General features: G+C 38.2%; 1 protein-coding gene across 8 annotated transcripts in view; it reads left to right on the top strand.

The window, feature by feature from the left end:
* The window catches only part of QKI (QKI, KH domain containing RNA binding), a 120,661-nt gene that overhangs the window by 16,247 nt on the left and 86,769 nt on the right, over positions 1-17,645 (top strand). For all 8 annotated transcript variants that reach the window (XR_002823585.1, XM_023728560.1, XM_023728559.1 and 5 more), the window contains exon 2: positions 8,733-8,849. Coding sequence is in view for 7 of the 8 variants with exons in the window: in XM_023728560.1 (XP_023584328.1) it covers positions 8,733-8,849 (117 nt within the window). In the remaining variant the exon portion in view is untranslated. The remainder of the gene's footprint in view (positions 1-8,732; positions 8,850-17,645) is intronic.

Genomic DNA, 17,645 nt, shown 5'->3' with positions numbered 1-17,645 from the left:
CAGGGATTGGACTGGACTGTGGGACATAAAGTGATACTCGTGAGGAGTGTGCCTCTTAGCTCAAGTAGATACAAGAGACTAAATGGGCAGCTTCTGTCCGGAGGTGAGATGGGAAGGCAGAGAGGGTTAGGAGCTGGTTGAGTGGACAGGGGTAAACGGGTGGAAAGAAGGAGTGTGCTGTCACAGTATAGGAGAGCAATTAGGGTCACGTAACAATGTATGTATAAATTTTTATATGGGGACAAAAAAACCAGTTTAATCTATTGGTTAATTGAAGTGCTAAAGTTCCTCCATTTGTGACGATGCCTTTTCAGACATTCTTTTTCATATTTGAGATCTATAACATATATTCAGTATGTGAGTTGCTTTGGAAAAGGATCTGTCTAGAGCACAACTATTACCATGATATAGCTGACAAGGCTACTTATTTTAAAAAATAGCCAAGGTAACAAATAGAGTAAAGGCATTTTCATAGACTTTTTAAGAGCAGAGAATGTTTCTTATTCTTTTTTTTATCCCTAGCATCTCTCTTACTGAAAAATACCAGGTTACACAAAATTGGTGAAGGATGGGATAGGTAGATCCTTGTCTCTATCCAGGTTGCTTTTTGGGGGAAAATAAAGCAACTTTTATATCATCAGCGACTAAATAAACAGGGCAAGTTAGGAATTGGCCGAAAAGTGGGAAGAGCTTGCTGAAGGTAAACATAAGGCCAGGCATGTTGATAGATTTCCTATGATATCTTCCTTTTTTCTCTCCCTTAGTCCCATATTCCAATATATTTCTACTCCGTGCTGCCTGAAATTATCAGTTGTAGGTAGATATAAGTAAGCCATGTGGTGTGAGCGGGCTAAGGGTTCCAGTTAAAATACTAAGATTGCAGATGGATGGAGAAATAAAACTCATTATTAGATGTTGTTTACAGGAGTCGCAATTAAAATATAAGGATAACAAAAGGTTGAAAGTAATAGAATTAAAAAAGATGAAAAACAAAAGTTGATGTATCTGCATTAGTATCAACAGAGACTTAATGGCAAAAGGCATTACTAGAGATAAAGAGGAGCACTTTATAATGAGAGAAGGGTATATTTTTAAATTTGTACACAACAAAAACACAGCTTCTAAACCTAAAAAGCAAAAACATATGGAACTAAAACGAGAAGTAGGCAAAACTTTATCACAACAGAATATGCATTGTTTTCAACCGCACGTGTGATGTTTAGAAAAATTGACCAGGCTAGGCTGAAAAGCAAGTCTAAACAAGTATCAGAAAACTGAAATTATGCATAGTGTGTTTTTTCATTACAGTGCTAGAAAGCTAGAAATCAATAACAAAGATTATTAGGAAACACTTATATGTTTGAAATTAGAAAAACACGTGCAAATACCCAATAGCTATAAAATTGTTTTGACCTGCCTGGTAATGAAAATACTGCATATCAAAACTTTGGGATACACTTAAAGTCAGTTAGTGGAATACTTAAATCTTTAAATGTATTTATTATAAAAGAAGAAAGGATGTGATGACCTAAGCATTCATTTCAGAAACTTGGAAAAACAGTAGCAGATTAAACCCACAAGAAGTAGAAGGAAGGAAAACATAAATTTAAGAGTAGAAATCAGTGAAGGAGAGAATCTGTATATCAGCTAGCTATTGCTGCATAATAAACACCTCAAAAACTTAGCTTAAAACAATCAACACTTATTTAGCTCCTGCTTCTTTAGGCTGGCCATTTAGGCTGGTTTCAGCAGGACAGTTTTTCTGTCTGCATCTGCAGTCAGCTGTAGATTAGCCAGGTGGCTCTGCTTTTGGAAGTTGCCTGGTTGTCAGCTGGGGCATTGATGGTGACTGGGTCACATGGCTTTCATTCCCCAGCAGGTTAGTCTGAGCTTATTTACGTGGGAATAATAGGGCTGTAAAGGAGCCCTGGTGCTGCAGTGGTTGTATATGCTCAGCTGCTAACCAAAAGGCTGGCAGGTTTGAACCCACCATTAGCTCCAGAGGAGAAAAGACCCGACGATCTGCTTTCTTAAAGATTACAGCCTTGGAAACCCTATGGGGCACTTCTGCTCTGTCCTGTAGGGTCCCTCTGAGTCAGAATTGACTCGATGGCACACAACAACAACCGTAGGGCCCTAAGAGAGTAGAAGCACATAGGACTCTTGAGGCCTAGGCTTGTTTCTTTAAATCATTCTTTCCACCACTGTATTGGCCCAAGCAAATCCCAGTGCTATATCACAGATTCAAGAGATTGGAGGAGCTGCAGGATTTACATTGCAAATGGAATGGATACAGGGAGGGGTGAGGATTGTGGCCTTTTGGAAAATCAGTCTACCCTAGTCAACAAAATCAAAAAGAGATTCTTTGAAAAGACTGGAAGACTGAACAAGGGGGAAAAAAAAGAAGATAGATATAGCTAACCTGAAATAAAAAAAGGGGACTTTACTACAGAGCCTACAGGCATTGGAAAGAAAATTAGACACAATTATACAACGTTACATCAACAAATTTGAAGATTTCAACAATATGGACACATTTCTAGATAAACAAAGCTTAACCAAAATTGACATAAGGGAAAGAAAATCTGAAGAGTACTGTATCTATTAAAGAAATTGAACCCATAATTTGAAACCTTCCACAGAGAAAATTCTAGGCTCAAGTGACAGCGCTAACGAGTTGTACAATACTTAAGGAAGAACTAACACCAGTATTAAGTTCATTCAGAGAGAAGAAAAAAGAAGCAGTACATCCCAGTTCATTTTGAGGCCAGAATAACCTTGATGCCAGATCCTGACAAAGATATTATGAGACAGGAAAATTACAGGCCGGTTCCATTCATGAATGTAAATTTAGGAAAAAAAAAAAAAAAAATCTCAACAAAATGTTAGCAAACTGAATCTAGCAATTTATAAAAAGGATAATACATCATGATCAAGTTGAGTTTATTTTAGGAATGTAAGGTTGGTTTAACACTGACAGTTGGTGTAATTTATTATGTTAACAGAGTAAAGGAGAAATATTATGGTTTTCTCAATAGATGCTGAAAAATATGATAAATTTAAATATGCACTCATGATAAAAACTCTTAAGAAATCAGAGATTGAAGAGAATTTTGTTAATTTGATGAAATATGTCTACAGATTACTTCAAACTTAATCGGGGACTGTTGAAATGTTTATTCTTGAAATCTGGAACAAGTTAGGGATGATAAACTTTCATTTGACTTTGAATTCAAGGTACTAATTGGTGCATTAAAAATGGCGAGAAAAAGAAATATAAAACAAGAATTAGACAAGCAAAAATAGATTATTTGCAGGTGATATGATTATTTACTGAACGAGTTCAGAAGGACCTGTAGAAAAGCTATGAGAATTAATAATGAAGAAACATGGTTGATATAGAAAAATCAATTATGTGTTCATGTGTCAGAACAGAAAACGAAATAAAAAATACCATATACAGTAGCAGAAAAATTCCACATATATCTAGGAATAAATCTAACAAAAGCTGAGTAAAGGCACAATATAAAAAGCTTTACAGTCTTGAGAGAAATCAAAGAAGACCTAACTGTATGGAGAAATTTACCATGTTCACGGCTTTGAAAATTTCGTATTATTATATGATGCCAATTAAAATTCCTGAAAGTATCGTTTCAGAAATTGACCAACTGATTGTAAAATATATGTGGAAATGCAGAGGACCTAGACTAGCTAAGACACTCTTGAAGAACAACAAAGTGGAAGAACTTGATGTACTGTAGATATCAAGTATTTATTACAAAGTTATAGTAATTAATATAATGTGATATTGAAGCAAGGATGAACTAGATTAATGGAATAGAATAGAGAGCCCAAAAATAGACCCACATGTATATAGATGCTTGATTTATGACAGTGATGGCACTGCAGAGTAGTTGGAAGAGGCTGGTCTTTTCAGTAAAATGCGCTGGGACAGTTGGATACCCATTTGAGAGAAAAAACATTGACCATACACAGACAACAGTTTTGGGTACAGTGGAGATGTAAGTGTGAAAGGTATAACAGTAAGGCTTCTGAAAGATACTACAGGAGAATATTGTGGTGACTTTGGGGGGGGGGGGAAGACTTCTTTTGAAAAGAAACAGAAAGACTAACCATGAAGAGAAAATTGATAACTTGAGCTCCATTAAAATTAAAAACTTCCAGTCACCGTATTGTTATTGTTAAGTGCTGTTGAGTTGGTTCCAACTCATAGCAACCCTGTGTACAGCAGAAGGAAACTGCTTGGTCCTGTGCCGTCCTCACAGTTGTTACGTTTGAGCCTGTTGTTGGAGCCACTGTGTCAGTTTATCTTGTTGAGGGTCTTCCTCTTTTTGCTGATCCTCTACCAAGCATTGATGTCCTTCTCCAGGGACTGATCCCTCCTGATAACATGTCCAAAGTATGTGAAACAAAATCTCCCCATCCTCGCTTCTAAGGAGCGTTCTGGAAGTACTTCTTCCAAGACAGATTTGTTTGTTCTTCTGGCAGTCCATAGTATTTTCAGCATTATTTGCCAACACCGTAATTCAAATGCATCAGTTCAGCTCCAGTCTTCCTTGTTCTCTGTCAGCTGTCAATGCATATGAGGAGATTGAAAACACTATGGTTTGGGTCAGGTGCACGTTAGTCCTCAAAATGACATCTTTACTTTTTAACACTTTAAAGAGATCTTTTGCAGCAGATTTGGCACAGTGTAATACATCGTTTGATTTCTTAACTTCTGCTTCCATGGGCATTGATTGTGGATCCAAGTAAAATATACGCGGACTTCAATGTTTTGACAACTTCAAAATTTGCTCCTTTTATCATGACGTTGCTTATTGGTCCAGTTGTGAAGACATTTGTTTTCTGTATGTTGAGGTGCAGTCCATACTGAAGGCTGTGGTCTTTGATCTTCATCAGTAAGTGCTTCAAGTCCCCTTCAATTTCAGCGAACAAGGTTATGTCATCTGCGTAACACAGACTGTTAATGAGTCTTCCTCCAATCTTGATGCCGCATTCTGCTTCATACAGCCCAGCTTCTCAGATTATTTGTTCAGCGTATGGATTGGATAAGGATGGTGAAACGATACAACCCTGATGCACACCTTTCCTGATCTTAAACCGCGCAGTATCTCCTCGTTCTGTTCGAACGACTGCCTCTTGGTCTATGTACAGGCTCCACGTCAGCACAATTAAATGTTCTGGGATTCTCATTCTTCTCATTGTTATCCTAGGACACCATTAAAAGATGAGAAGGCAAGCCACTTGATGGGAAAAGGTATTTGTTACACATGTAACCACAAAGTAGAAATCAATAAAAAGATAAACAGCACAATAGAAAAATAGGAAACTTCAAGTGTGCTTCAAAAAAATTATATCCAAATGCCCAATAAACACATTAAAAAGTGCTCAACTTCTTTAGTAATCAGGGAAATGCTGATTAAAACAAAATCAAATATTTTTACAAACGTGCACCCGCATGACTAAGATAAAAAAAAAATCACAAAACTAGCACTACAAAGTTTTGGAGATGATGAGGTCAAAGTAAAGTCCTGTACTCTTCTACTGGGTACAGTATTCTTCAGGGCATTGGTGAGTGTTGGTTCAGTGGGAGAATTCTTACCTTCCATGCAGAAGACCCGGGTTTGATTCTCAGCTAATAGACCTCATGTGCAGCCACCACCTGTCTGTTACGAGAGTTTGCTTGTTGCTGTGATGCTGAACAGGTTTTGGTAGAGCCTCCAGACCAAGATGGACTAGGTGGATAGACTTGTCAGTCTGCTTCTGAGAATCAGCCAATGCAAACCCTATGGATCACAATGGTCTGATCATGGGAATGGTGGAAAACCAGGCAGCGTTTCTTTCTTTTGTGCATGGAGTTGCCGTGAGTAGGGGCTGACTCCACAGCAGCTGACAGCATCCACCACCACCATGGAAATGTAAATGTGTAAAACCATTTTAGAAAATAGTTTCTATCAACTAAAGATACTCTGTTTGGTCATTTTCTTCTTTATCTAGTATAGTCTTTTTCCTTCTTTATCTTGCATCTCTTTTGTGTTGGGGCCTTTCTGCTAGTGTTTGGTGAACCTTGTTTGTCAATTCATGTCTAAGTATCAGGCACTGAAAATTTGAATTAGGAGCTTGTATTCGTAAACGGGGCTTATCCACTGGCTGACTTCGATTTCAGGTGATGCCGTAAAGTGCTGACGTTTGCGGTGGGACCCCGGTGCTGGAACGGGGAAATATATTCTCTAGGATATTTCAGTTTTTCTAGAGAAGAAAACTCTAGCCTATTGCTGGAAAACGAGATGCCTGGCTGTTGGTATTTGGTAGGTAGGGATGGGTCAGTTGTTTCCCCTTCTGTGAACATTCTAAGCTTGAATACTTGCGTTGTCGAGTACAAGTGAGGGTCTGACATTTCCCGAAGTTAATTTGTACTGGTGAGCTGTTAACGACTAATATGTGCCAGGCCTTGTATTGGACCTTTTATATATGTATTGTGCTGTGTGTGCACACGTGTGCGTGCACAGCCACACACACACACACCATAATACCACACTACAACTCTTGTAGGTGGTTAGTATTATCCTTATTATATAATTGAGGCTTATTTGATGTGACTTTCAAATTCCTAGTTATTGTTTGGCATTGAAACTTGGACACCAGCCAGGATCTGTGTGCTTTCAGAGTTTGAACACTTCACTGTGGTATACTAAAGAGACATGTGCTATGTAATGTCCAGTCAGGCAGCGTCCGACGGCATATATGTCCATGGTCCTGTAAAGTTACAAGTATCAGAGAACGAGACTATTGGACGTAACCGGGCATAGTGAATGCAGCAGCTTCCTGCACACAGCACACGTATCACATGTCTCTCGTATACAGGCAGTCCTCGGGCTACAGACGAGATCCATTCCCAAGTCTGTCTGTAAGCCGAACAGGTACATACGATTCCTGTTTAATGTCAGTTAGTCAGATGTTCGTCTTGGTATATAGTATATATTTTACCTTTCTATGCATATATAACACTTAAGAATACACTTCCAAACCGTACGGTGTTTTCATGAGCGTCACAAAGGAGTAAGTGCATTTGTTATTATGAACCATTGTATTTAACTCATTTTTAGTGTGATAGGCTTTATGGCAATCTGTTCTTAAGTACAAGTTGTCTGTAAGTCGGACGTTCGTAACCCCAGGACTGCCTGTAATATGGTGTCCAAATCACATGACATCTTATTTCACGAAACATATTGTGGATGTTAAGCAGTGCATGACTGTAGTTCATTCAGATTGGAAATGTGGAAAGATCAAGTTGACTGGGCATTCTAGGAATCTGGCAAGTTGAGTACATTGCTAAGATGGATGACAGTGGAGTTTCAGGTTGGGTAAAGAGGTCAGTAAAGTTCTATCTGCAGAGAACTGGACAAGGATGAGAGGTCTTGAGTATAAAGAGGTGGTGGGCTACGCAAATTTCAGAAAGAGGGTTCTTGTAGACTTGGATCAAGGGCTTACAGGATCAAAGGCTGTCAGTTTCAACTTCGGATGGAAGGTCTGTGAATTCTGCAGGGGGAGGCGGTTTCTTCAGCTTCTGCGTGTGTTCTGCCTACCTTTGGTGGAGCACCCCTTGTCTAAGATGTGAGGAGCTTAGTGAGGCAAAGTGAGACGTCCCTGGGGTGCAGAAGGTGAAAGAAGTGCCCTGGCTTCTTGAGCCCTCACAGCAGTGAATGCTAGCGTATTTGGGACCAAGGGCAAGAAAAAAGTAGGGAGAAGCGTGTTTAAGAGGAGGTGTCTATTTGATTGAATAAATAAGTGAAAATCACTTATGAGGTTTTGTGGAACTTCTGGTAAACAGTCATTTATGTTTTTTGTACGAATAAATCGTGAATGAGGAAAACTTTTCAGTATTCAGAATCAGTCTATTCTCCCCATTTTTTTTTTTTTTAAATTACCTTCTATATATGAATTTTAGAAGTTTCTGTTGAGGGATGGTAATTATACAATTATTTACATTACTTTCATATTCATGAAAAGATTTAAAGCCCCTTGCAATAATACTTGATAGCATAAGTTAAAGGTAGAAGCAAAAAAGGAAAATAAGGGCACAGGAATATGATAAAAAATGTATACTCTGAAGACTTAACATAGACACTTAATGTAGGGTGGAACCCAAATTTGGTTATCTGTGTTCTTCCATCTGTTCCCACATAGTCAAGTTATACAATTCTCTGATCAGTTGCTTTGGACAAAATATAACGTATTTTGTTAAATAGATAAGACAGGAATTTTTTCTTAAGACTCTCCATAAAAAGGGCAATCACTGTTTAACATAATAAACAATTCCCTCAACTTCGTTCTTAGAAAAGGACAGTTGGGAATGTTTTAGAAGGGATTTGTATTCCTTGGGTGGCATCTAAGAATTTGTCAAACTATTTACAATACTCTGGTTAGATTACATGTTGATGGACAGTTCCATACAGTACCTATTTTAGCTAGATATTGTTTGTTGTTCCTAACTCATAATTTGTATTAATACATATGGAAATTTCATGCCAAACAATGAGTTATTGACCGTAAGCTTGGCAGGAAATTCCTAAATTCTCTAAGATTTTATTTAAACTTAGTCTTAAAAAATATTTAACTTCAGAAAGTAAATATGATGTTTAAAAATAATTTTAAGAGCTGTAAATTCAAGCAGGTGAATAATGTATGGTGATTTTTTTTCCCCGCAGTTTAATTTTGTTGGGAGAATCCTTGGACCTAGAGGACTTACAGCTAAACAGCTTGAAGCAGAAACAGGATGTAAAATAATGGTCCGAGGCAAAGGCTCAATGAGGGATAAAAAGAAGGTAAGCCTTGAAAGTGGGCCAAGTCTTTGTGTGGGTGATTTACTTGTACTTTTGCATCCTAATAATCCAGATCTTTTGATATTTGAGCTTTTCTGCGTAAAAAGACTATATTTCATGTAAGAAATCTAAAAAAATCCATGTTAGGAATGACTTCTTGCAATTGAAATTGTACGTGTCTCTTCTCATGGTTTTCCCTTGTTACTTAACAGAGTATATCGCTTTGTGCATCATATTAGCTTACTTTGGTATTTGGATTTGAGAAGCTGACACTTTGGAAATTAGTCAGAGTATAACATTTTATATATAAAAATGTGTACCTAGATGTTTGAAAAATCTAAAATGTTTTCTTTTGATGAGGCTTAAATAGACGAAGCCCGAATGAATAACTTTGGATGGATGTAGATCGTTGGGAGAGTTAGACAGAAACCTTCCAAAAGAGGACGGTTGTAAGTAACCATATGAGAGTCATTTTGGATTTCACCAACATTTTGTGTTGATGATAAATCTTCTAGATATTTTACTTTGAAGTATATTGTTTCTTTTTTTTTCTTTTCCTGCCACTTCTTGTTTTGCTAGTTTAATTAGTAAATACCTTACTGTCTGTGTTGAGTATTGTTGTTAGAAAGGATTCATTTGCCTGGTTTCCTTTTTTCAGTGATACTGTGAGGGCCGGATACTTTTGATAATTTTTATCTGTGTAAGAAATGTTTAATTTCTTTTTTAAATACCTAGATTTTGCTTTCCAAAGATTAAATTATTATTAGGAACACTAATTTGTTTTTTTTTTAATTATTAAATACATTACCTTTAAAGAGGCTGTCAAGTGATAGGGCTGGTTCTCCTCATGTTGAAGCACGTGCTTGGAGCCGCTTTGTGGAGCTTCTGGAACAAGCGTCACACCCACAGGCTCTCTCACCTGGTTTTCATGTGCTGATGTTCTAGCTTTTCACCTAACTTCAGGGAAGCCCAGCCATAAGCTCAGTCATTTTTGCTCCCCTCAGCCAAATGACTGGATAGCTAAGGAGTTGGGAGAGAGGGGGCTCAATAATATTGGTTATCTTTAAATCTTATTTAACCTGCTCTTGCCAGCTGAGGTTTAAAAATATTTCCAGGGGAGTACGCGAGTTCTCCTTGAGCACTTCTAGTGTCTCTCTTTTGTTTTTTGATTAGAATCTTTAAAAAAATCCTTGAGCCTTTTGTGAATCAGCTGAGTGACAGCCTTGGCAGGTGACTATTACTGTCCAGTTTTGGTGTCCATGTTTGCCCTTAGCGTTGCATTGGCACGAAGTAGTACTGGTTTAATTGCCAAGGGATAATGAGATGAAGTCCCCACAACTGAAGGACAAATAAATCTTCTTGAGAAGATTAGTTTCTCCGTCGTTTAAACAAGTTGACATGTCAGCTAACAGCATTGGATTTCCTCTCTCAGCCTCTGCTAATGGCTGTAGTGATGTCCCTGACTCACTTCACTCATTCCCACACTCCTGGGACACAGGCTAAGCGCTGGGCATCATGGATTCTATTTTCCATTGCGGTCCAGCTTGTAGCCTAAAGAAAATGTTCTGCTGTCTTTGGCTTACTACTAAGAGGTAGAAGAGTGTAATGGTTAAGAGTGTGAGTTGTTTGACCAGATTGCTTGGGTTTGAATTTTGGTTCTGCCAAATATACTTCTTCCTTGGACAAATTACTGAATCCTTTTGTGCCTTGTGAAATGGGAATAGTCATAGCACTTATTGCTCATGGTGGTTGTGAGGATTAAGTGGGTTGTGTTAAGGATTGAACTGTGTCCCCCAGAAATGTGTTGTCAACTTCGTTAGGTCATGATTCCCAGTATTATGCGGTTATCCACCATTTTGTGATCTGATGTGATTATTCTCCGTGTTGTAAATTCTACCTCTGTGACGCTAATGAGGAAGTTATGTTAATGAGGCACCGGACTCAAGGATTAGGTTGTATCTTGAGTCAATCTCTTTTGAGATACAAAAGAGAGAATCCAGCAGAGAGGGGAAGGACCTCATTACCACCAAGAAAGAAGCACTGGGAGTGGAGCACAGCCCTTGGACCTCGGGAAACTCCTAGACCAGAGAAAGATTGATTATAAAGACCTTCCCTCAGAGCCGCCAGAGAGAAAGCCCTAGAGCTGGCACCCTGAATTCAGATTTGTAGCCTCCTAGGCCTTGAGAGAATCAATTTCTCCGTGATAAAGCCATCCACTTGTGGTATCTCTGTTATAGCAGCACTAGATAGCTAAGACGGGTTGTAAAGCAGTTAGACAGGTGTACGGCACAAAGTAAGTGATCATCAATGTTAATGGTTGTTCTTAATGAATTTTAACAGTGTTGGGTAAGTGTTACATTTTATTTTTATATGCTTATGTAATATCAGTACTACAGTTTTTTAAGCTTTGGAGATGACAGTACTTTCTTGTTGTTTTGTGACCTTTGAAAATCCCATGCTCCCATGGCTTCCTTTTTCCTCCAGTGGTTGGTGTCTTGCCACTTGGCTCTTAACCACAAAGAGAAGCAGTTCACACATTTTATTTAATTCGTACGGTTGCCTACTGAAGAAAGAAACGTTTACAGATTATACATAGTGCAGGAAAACAATAATAGTAAAATACATAAAAACATCAAAAAATAAAATAAGCTATAGATTAGATTTTCAGTTTTTTTTATAAAGTATCAGATGAATTTGCTTTGGGGGTATCAAGTTAATTTGAATAGCTACCATATGTTTGATATTATAATTTGTGAATTCTGTGTAGAATTTATTGATTTGTAACACTTGGGGTGTCTTCTCTAATCTTAATTTAAATCTATGGCACATGGTAAATTGTTGATAAAATCCTCTTGGCTTAGGCTGTAGTTACTCTAGTCGTTGAACTCTTAAAAATTGTTAATAATGTAAGTAAAGTCAAAATGGAAGCATTTATATAAGTACTAAGGCTGATTAAAGAGTATTTCAGGAGTAAACAAAGAAAAAGCCGTTTGGCTTTAAGCTTTACTGCTGAGTTGTTAATTTATGTAAAGGCTAAGAAAGCTAGATAATAAATCTTCATTTAGTGGTTGGCTAATTAACTTTTAACAAAAATATTGCGATGGAAATGTTCTTTACTGGTCTGACTCTGTCCCTAGGCTGTTCAGCTCAGTGAGGACAGATCGAATCTATTTTGTGTAGTACTTCCCTGGTGTTTGGTGACTGCCTGGCCAGAGCAGGCACCAGAGAATATATTTGAAAGGAGTGAACATTTAGTTTGGCTAATAAATGAATGAAAAGCATAGATTGTCCCCACCTCCCAAAAAAGTTTTGGCCAGTAGAGACAGTTATAGAGCATATATGCTTTTAAACCTTGTGGGGAGTTAGTGCTGTATACCTCTGAGCTGACGTTTCAAGCAAGCAAGTGAATGTGCCGCTTTTAATGTTCATTCTCCCGGGTCAGAATTGCTTCCACATTATTGACGGGTGCAAGAGTGCTGATATTGTATATAAAGTAACTGGATAACCTCACGGAACCTGAGAGCAGGAAGCACAGTCGGACTCGGTGAGAGACTGTAGGGCTTGGAAAGCTGTTAGGAACTTCTTGTCTATAGCGGACACCAGTGGCAGTTCTGATCTGTAGTGGGCAGACTGTACCCCCTGTCTGTGCAGTTAGATACGTGCTAACGGGACGGTTAGAATGCATCTTGCAAGTGGAGATCAGTTTTAATGGGTAGTTCTTCTGGTTTATAGGTGAGCACTTTGTACTAAGCATTGTTCTAAGTGTTCTGCGTACGTTTATTTTAATTTATCCGGGCTTTTTGTCCCACTTTGTAAGTGAGGAAACTGAGACTCAGGGCAGTTGAGTAATTTGCCAAAGGCCACATGCCAGAAGGTGGCAGTCAGGTTTGCACCTAGTCTGTGCTCTCTTCTGTGGTACGCTGCTTTCTAGTCGTAGACCATGTCTATGCATGATGTCAACTGTAGGAATATTAGAACATCTTGAATATTCGCGTGAATATATTTTATAAAACACCTCTGAGCTTTTTATTTTTCCCTCAGTAATTAAATTTTGCTTCTGTGCATCATTCCCTTCATGTTCAGGGATCCTTCCTTTAGGACGGATTTAATCCTGTGTTTTCTGACAGAAGACTGAATACTTGTGCATATTACATATGGTAGAGTAGAAATTTTCGTAAAGGAAACTCATTATAGTGTTTCAGCTGAGGTAGCAGAGGGCTGCAGAGGCCACATGGAGGGCTCTGGGGAAAAATCTTCAGTTAGGGAGAATGGCCCACGTTAAAACCCAGGGGGCGGTTAGCTGGTTTCCCGTGCACCAAGTGAAGAACAAGTCATGAAGCAGCAGTGTTTCTTGCATAGACACTTGGTCGATGATGGAGGGGTGACCGTTATTACGAAAGTAGGAAACCACGTCTACCTTTTGGGGCATCTGGTGGCACAGTGGTGAAGAGCTCAGCTGCTAATGAAAAGGTCAGCAGTTCGAATCCACCAGCCGCTCCTTGGAAATCCTGTGGGACAGTTCTGCTCCGTCCTATGTGGTCACTATGAGTCGGGATCGACTTGATGACAGTGGGTTCGGGTTTTTTTGGTGTATGAGCGGTCTTTACAGGGGGCATCATTTGAGGAGTTTTCTCATCCATCCACAATCCAGTAGCCCCTCTCTGAGAACTTCTCTGTCATAAAGGGGTGGGGACTCAGTAGCTGTGCTGGGTGATACTGCTTTTCTCATAACACACAAGAACAGGCCTGGTTCCACACAGCCTGATTGATTGATCTTGTTGAGTACTTAGTTCTCTGACAACCTTAGCACAGTTACAGTTGACTTAAGACAAAACAAAACACATTTTCATCATGGAAAATTCTAAGCAATAGAAAGGTGAACACTGTAGTGAACCCCCTTACCTGTCTTCTGTATACTCCCACTCATTCCCCATCCCACCCCACCCCCTCAGCTCTCTGCCAGATTATTTGGGAAGTAAATTCCAGACATGTAATTTCATCTGTAAATATTTTATTAGGTATCTCTAAAATAGACTCTTTAATGATACTGTGTTTTTTTTTTTAATCACCAAAAAGAATTCTTTGTCATCAAATAACATAACTAGTCAGTGTTTGTGGTTCTCCTTTTGACCCATAAATAAGCTTTCAGAAAGTTTGTTTGAAGGAGCATCCAGATGAGGGCCATATCCATTGCAATTGATTCGTATCTCTGTTAAGTCACCCTCCTCCTCACCTCCAGTTATTTATTTATCTTGCAGTTTATTTGTAAAGGAACTGGGTTATATGCCCTGAAGAATTTGCCGTGGATTTTGCTAACTGCATTCTTACGGTGTTGCTTACCATTTATCTGTGTCCCCTGTATTTCTTGTAAATAGATTGGCAGCTAGGTGGAAAGGTTTAATCGGATTCACCCTCGCACTACCTTCCTTTTGAAAGAATATTTTAGAAGTAGTGTTGTATCCTTCCATCAGGTGGTATATAAAGTCTGGTTTCATCGCGCTGTGATTTTAAAACCAATCATTGTTGTCTAGATCCTTTATTTCAGTAGGAGTTGCAAAATAGCTATACCCTATTTCTTCATTAATGTTAACTAGACACAGTTTTTACTGGACAGGCTGGGTAAATGCTCAATTCTGTATGTGTTTCAGTTCATGGCGGTAAATCTTTTAACTGATACTCAAGTTGTTGGGCCAGTTGGGGCCTCTTCACATTGGCTTCTAAGGCTTTTGACACAGTCCTTAGTAGTTAGTGATAATTACTTTGTGTTCTGCTATGATTTGGTAGTCCAGGCTCATCTTGTAAGATTTCCTGCCCTGATTTGGAATCAGCCATTTCTTTAAGGATCCTGGTTACTTTTGATGTGAAATGGTACTGAGAGACTGCACTCTTGGCTGTACCGGTGCTCATTGTTTGTAAACAGAGTGGGGGAAGTTTTACGTGTGTGAGTGTGTATAGATACATGTATATGTATAAGTATAATATTAATATTATAATATATATATGAATATATGAACTTATTCAGGAACATACACACATGTATAAGTATATATATATATATGTGTGTGTGTGTGTGTATTCTTACAAGTTCATTCTCATTCAAATCCAGGACTACATTTTTTTTGTGTAATCTCATTTATCTTATATCAATGGCTTCTTTCTTTCCCACCAAAAATCCTGGTTCCTAATAACTCAAAATAATTTTCTTTTTTATTGTACTTCAGGTGAAGGCTTTCAGAACAAATAGTTTCTTATGAAACAGTAGTACACATATGGTTTTATGACATTGGTTAACAACCCCGCAACATGTCAACCCTCTCCCTTCTCAGACTTTTTTTTTTTTGGTGAAAATATACATAGCCAAAGATACACCATTTCAAAAATTTCTACATGCACAGTTCAGTGACGTCGACTACGCTCTTCCAATTGTGCTGCTATTCTCACTTTAGATGAGGGCTTACAGAACAAAATAGTTTCTCATTTAACAGTTAGTACACATGTTGCCCTATGACAATGGTCAACAGCCTCACAACACATCAACAATATCCTAACTCAACCTTGGGTTCCCTATCACCAGCTTTCCTGTCCCCTTCTGCCTTCTGGCCCTTGTCCCTGGACTGCTGTACCTCATTAGTCCCTTTGGTTTTATGGGGTAAAACAATTTTCTTTATCCTAAAATATAAAAAGCAGTCTCAGAATAACAATACAAAAACAACTACCAGCAGTATAATTAGTGAGAACAGTTTTTCCTCCAGTTCGTATTGTTTTTAGGGACTGTCCCACTAGAGGTACAAATTACAGTCTTTTAAAAACACTCAAAATAGTTTTTCAGAGTGTAACAGTCACACCATCGTATGGATCCACAGTGAAGTTCACTTTTTTAGTTGTTTTCTAATTTTAGGAGTTGCTTATTTTTTTACTTTATACTTGTGAACTATTTACATGGTTCCTAAGTCACATCTACAAAGCAGAGCATATTCAGAGACGTCTGATATTTATCCCTCTTCCCTCTGCCGATTCCCTCCCTTGCCATTTGTGTAGGCTTTTTACTTTGGTTTATGCTTCCATTTCTGTTTTTTTTTTTAAATATAAGTATCATATGCACGTGTGTATGTGTGTATAATTTCTCACTCCCTTCGTAGATAGTTACATACTATACACACTTTTCTACACCTTTTTTTTTTTTTTTAACTTAACAGTGTATGGTTGAGATCGCTTAATGGGAATACATACAGTTTTTATTATCATATTTCATTTTTGTGTAAATATACCATAAGTAATTCAAAAACCAAAAACCCATTGCTGTCAAGTTGATTCTGACTCATAGCGACCCTATAGGACAGAGTAAACTGCTCCACAGAGTTTCCAAGGAGCGCCTGGTGGATTCTAACTGCTGACCTTTTACTTAGCATCCAAGCTCAAAGGCCACTGTTAATGAACATTGAGATTTCTCCTAGTCTTTCGCTGTTAAAAACAGACACAATGCTATACTGAATAGCTTTTATATAAAAAGTCTTTACATGTACTTGCTAGTTTATCTTTTAGATAGAATTCTGGAAGTGGTATTGTGGTTTTGCTAGCTAGTGCTAAATTTCTTTCTCTGGGGGTTTTTCTTCCTTTGCGTTACCACCAGCAGTGTATGAAAGTGCCAGTTTCCCCTGGCTTCATCAGCAGAGTTCAGTTCCGTTATTTTATGCAAGAGAGTGTGCCTCTTTTAAAGGCAGACACACACAGGTATGTATGTGTGTGTATGTATATATGTGTGTGTATGTATTAGATATTTGTGTGTGTGTGTATTAGATATTTGTGTGTGTATTTAAAAGATCACTGCTGTTTTGAGCAACGTAACCATGTCCAGTTTCCCAGTAAGTAATCTGCTTGTAATGTGTTTCTTATTTTCCTACGAAGTAGTTTATAAATAATGGTTAGACAGAGTTGAAGTAGTACATTATAACTGTCCTTCTAATTGTAATAAACTTCTGGCTGGGCCTAAGATACTAACAACTATTTAAAATGTTTTTGAGAGTAAATGTGCTGTGATTTTCTATTAGCTTATGCAGTCTTTCTCAGCCAGCATTCCTCATCTGAACCAGAACAGAGAAATGATTCAGTTTTACCAAGGATGGTTTATGAGGAAGACCATTATAGATGCGTAGGCGAGAAGTTAATTACATACAATTTATGCCTTCGGCCTAACATTAAATAGACTTGCTTCTCTTGTGGGATCCCTGGCTGAGAAAGGTGGGGCCCTGTGAGGAATGTGTTTTTCTCTCTGTTTAGATCCAGGCCTCACCATCAAACTACACTCCCTCCCCTCCCCTGATACTGGCAACTTTTGACAGGATGCATCAGAGAAAGTAGGAACTGTTGCAGGTTCTCTCTGAAAGTGTTCTTGTAACTTGCGTACTTACAAACTTTCATGAATCTAATTGAATAGTAGTATTTAGCGATGAAAAGTACTCTGTTGCTTTATAAAAAAGAGTATAAAATGTTTAGTATTGTATAATCTGGTTTGGAAGGAACTTTATTAAGCCATGGAGTCTAACCACTTTGTGATACGTCAGTTCTGTGATATTTCAATTCCTAGTACTGCAAATTGTTGTTACCCAGTTTTCATTACTTTCTGTCATAGTTGTTAATACCTCCCGAGGCAGCAAATATTTTTTGAATGCCCTCGAGGAGCTTTCACTGCTGGGAGATTGATATACTGGCAGTGAAGTAATACACCGTGCGATCCATGCATGCTACAGCAGGAAGTCAAGGAAATAATGAGCTTTTAAAGAAAAGCTAGAAAGAATTGGA

The sequence above is a fragment of the Trichechus manatus genome, unplaced genomic scaffold, assembly GCF_000243295.1.
Source record: "Trichechus manatus latirostris isolate Lorelei unplaced genomic scaffold, TriManLat1.0 scaffold00002, whole genome shotgun sequence".
Lineage (NCBI taxonomy): Eukaryota > Metazoa > Chordata > Mammalia > Sirenia > Trichechidae > Trichechus > Trichechus manatus.
The sequence above is the reverse complement of the archived record's forward strand: the minus strand, read 5'-3'. Positions and strand labels throughout refer to the sequence as shown.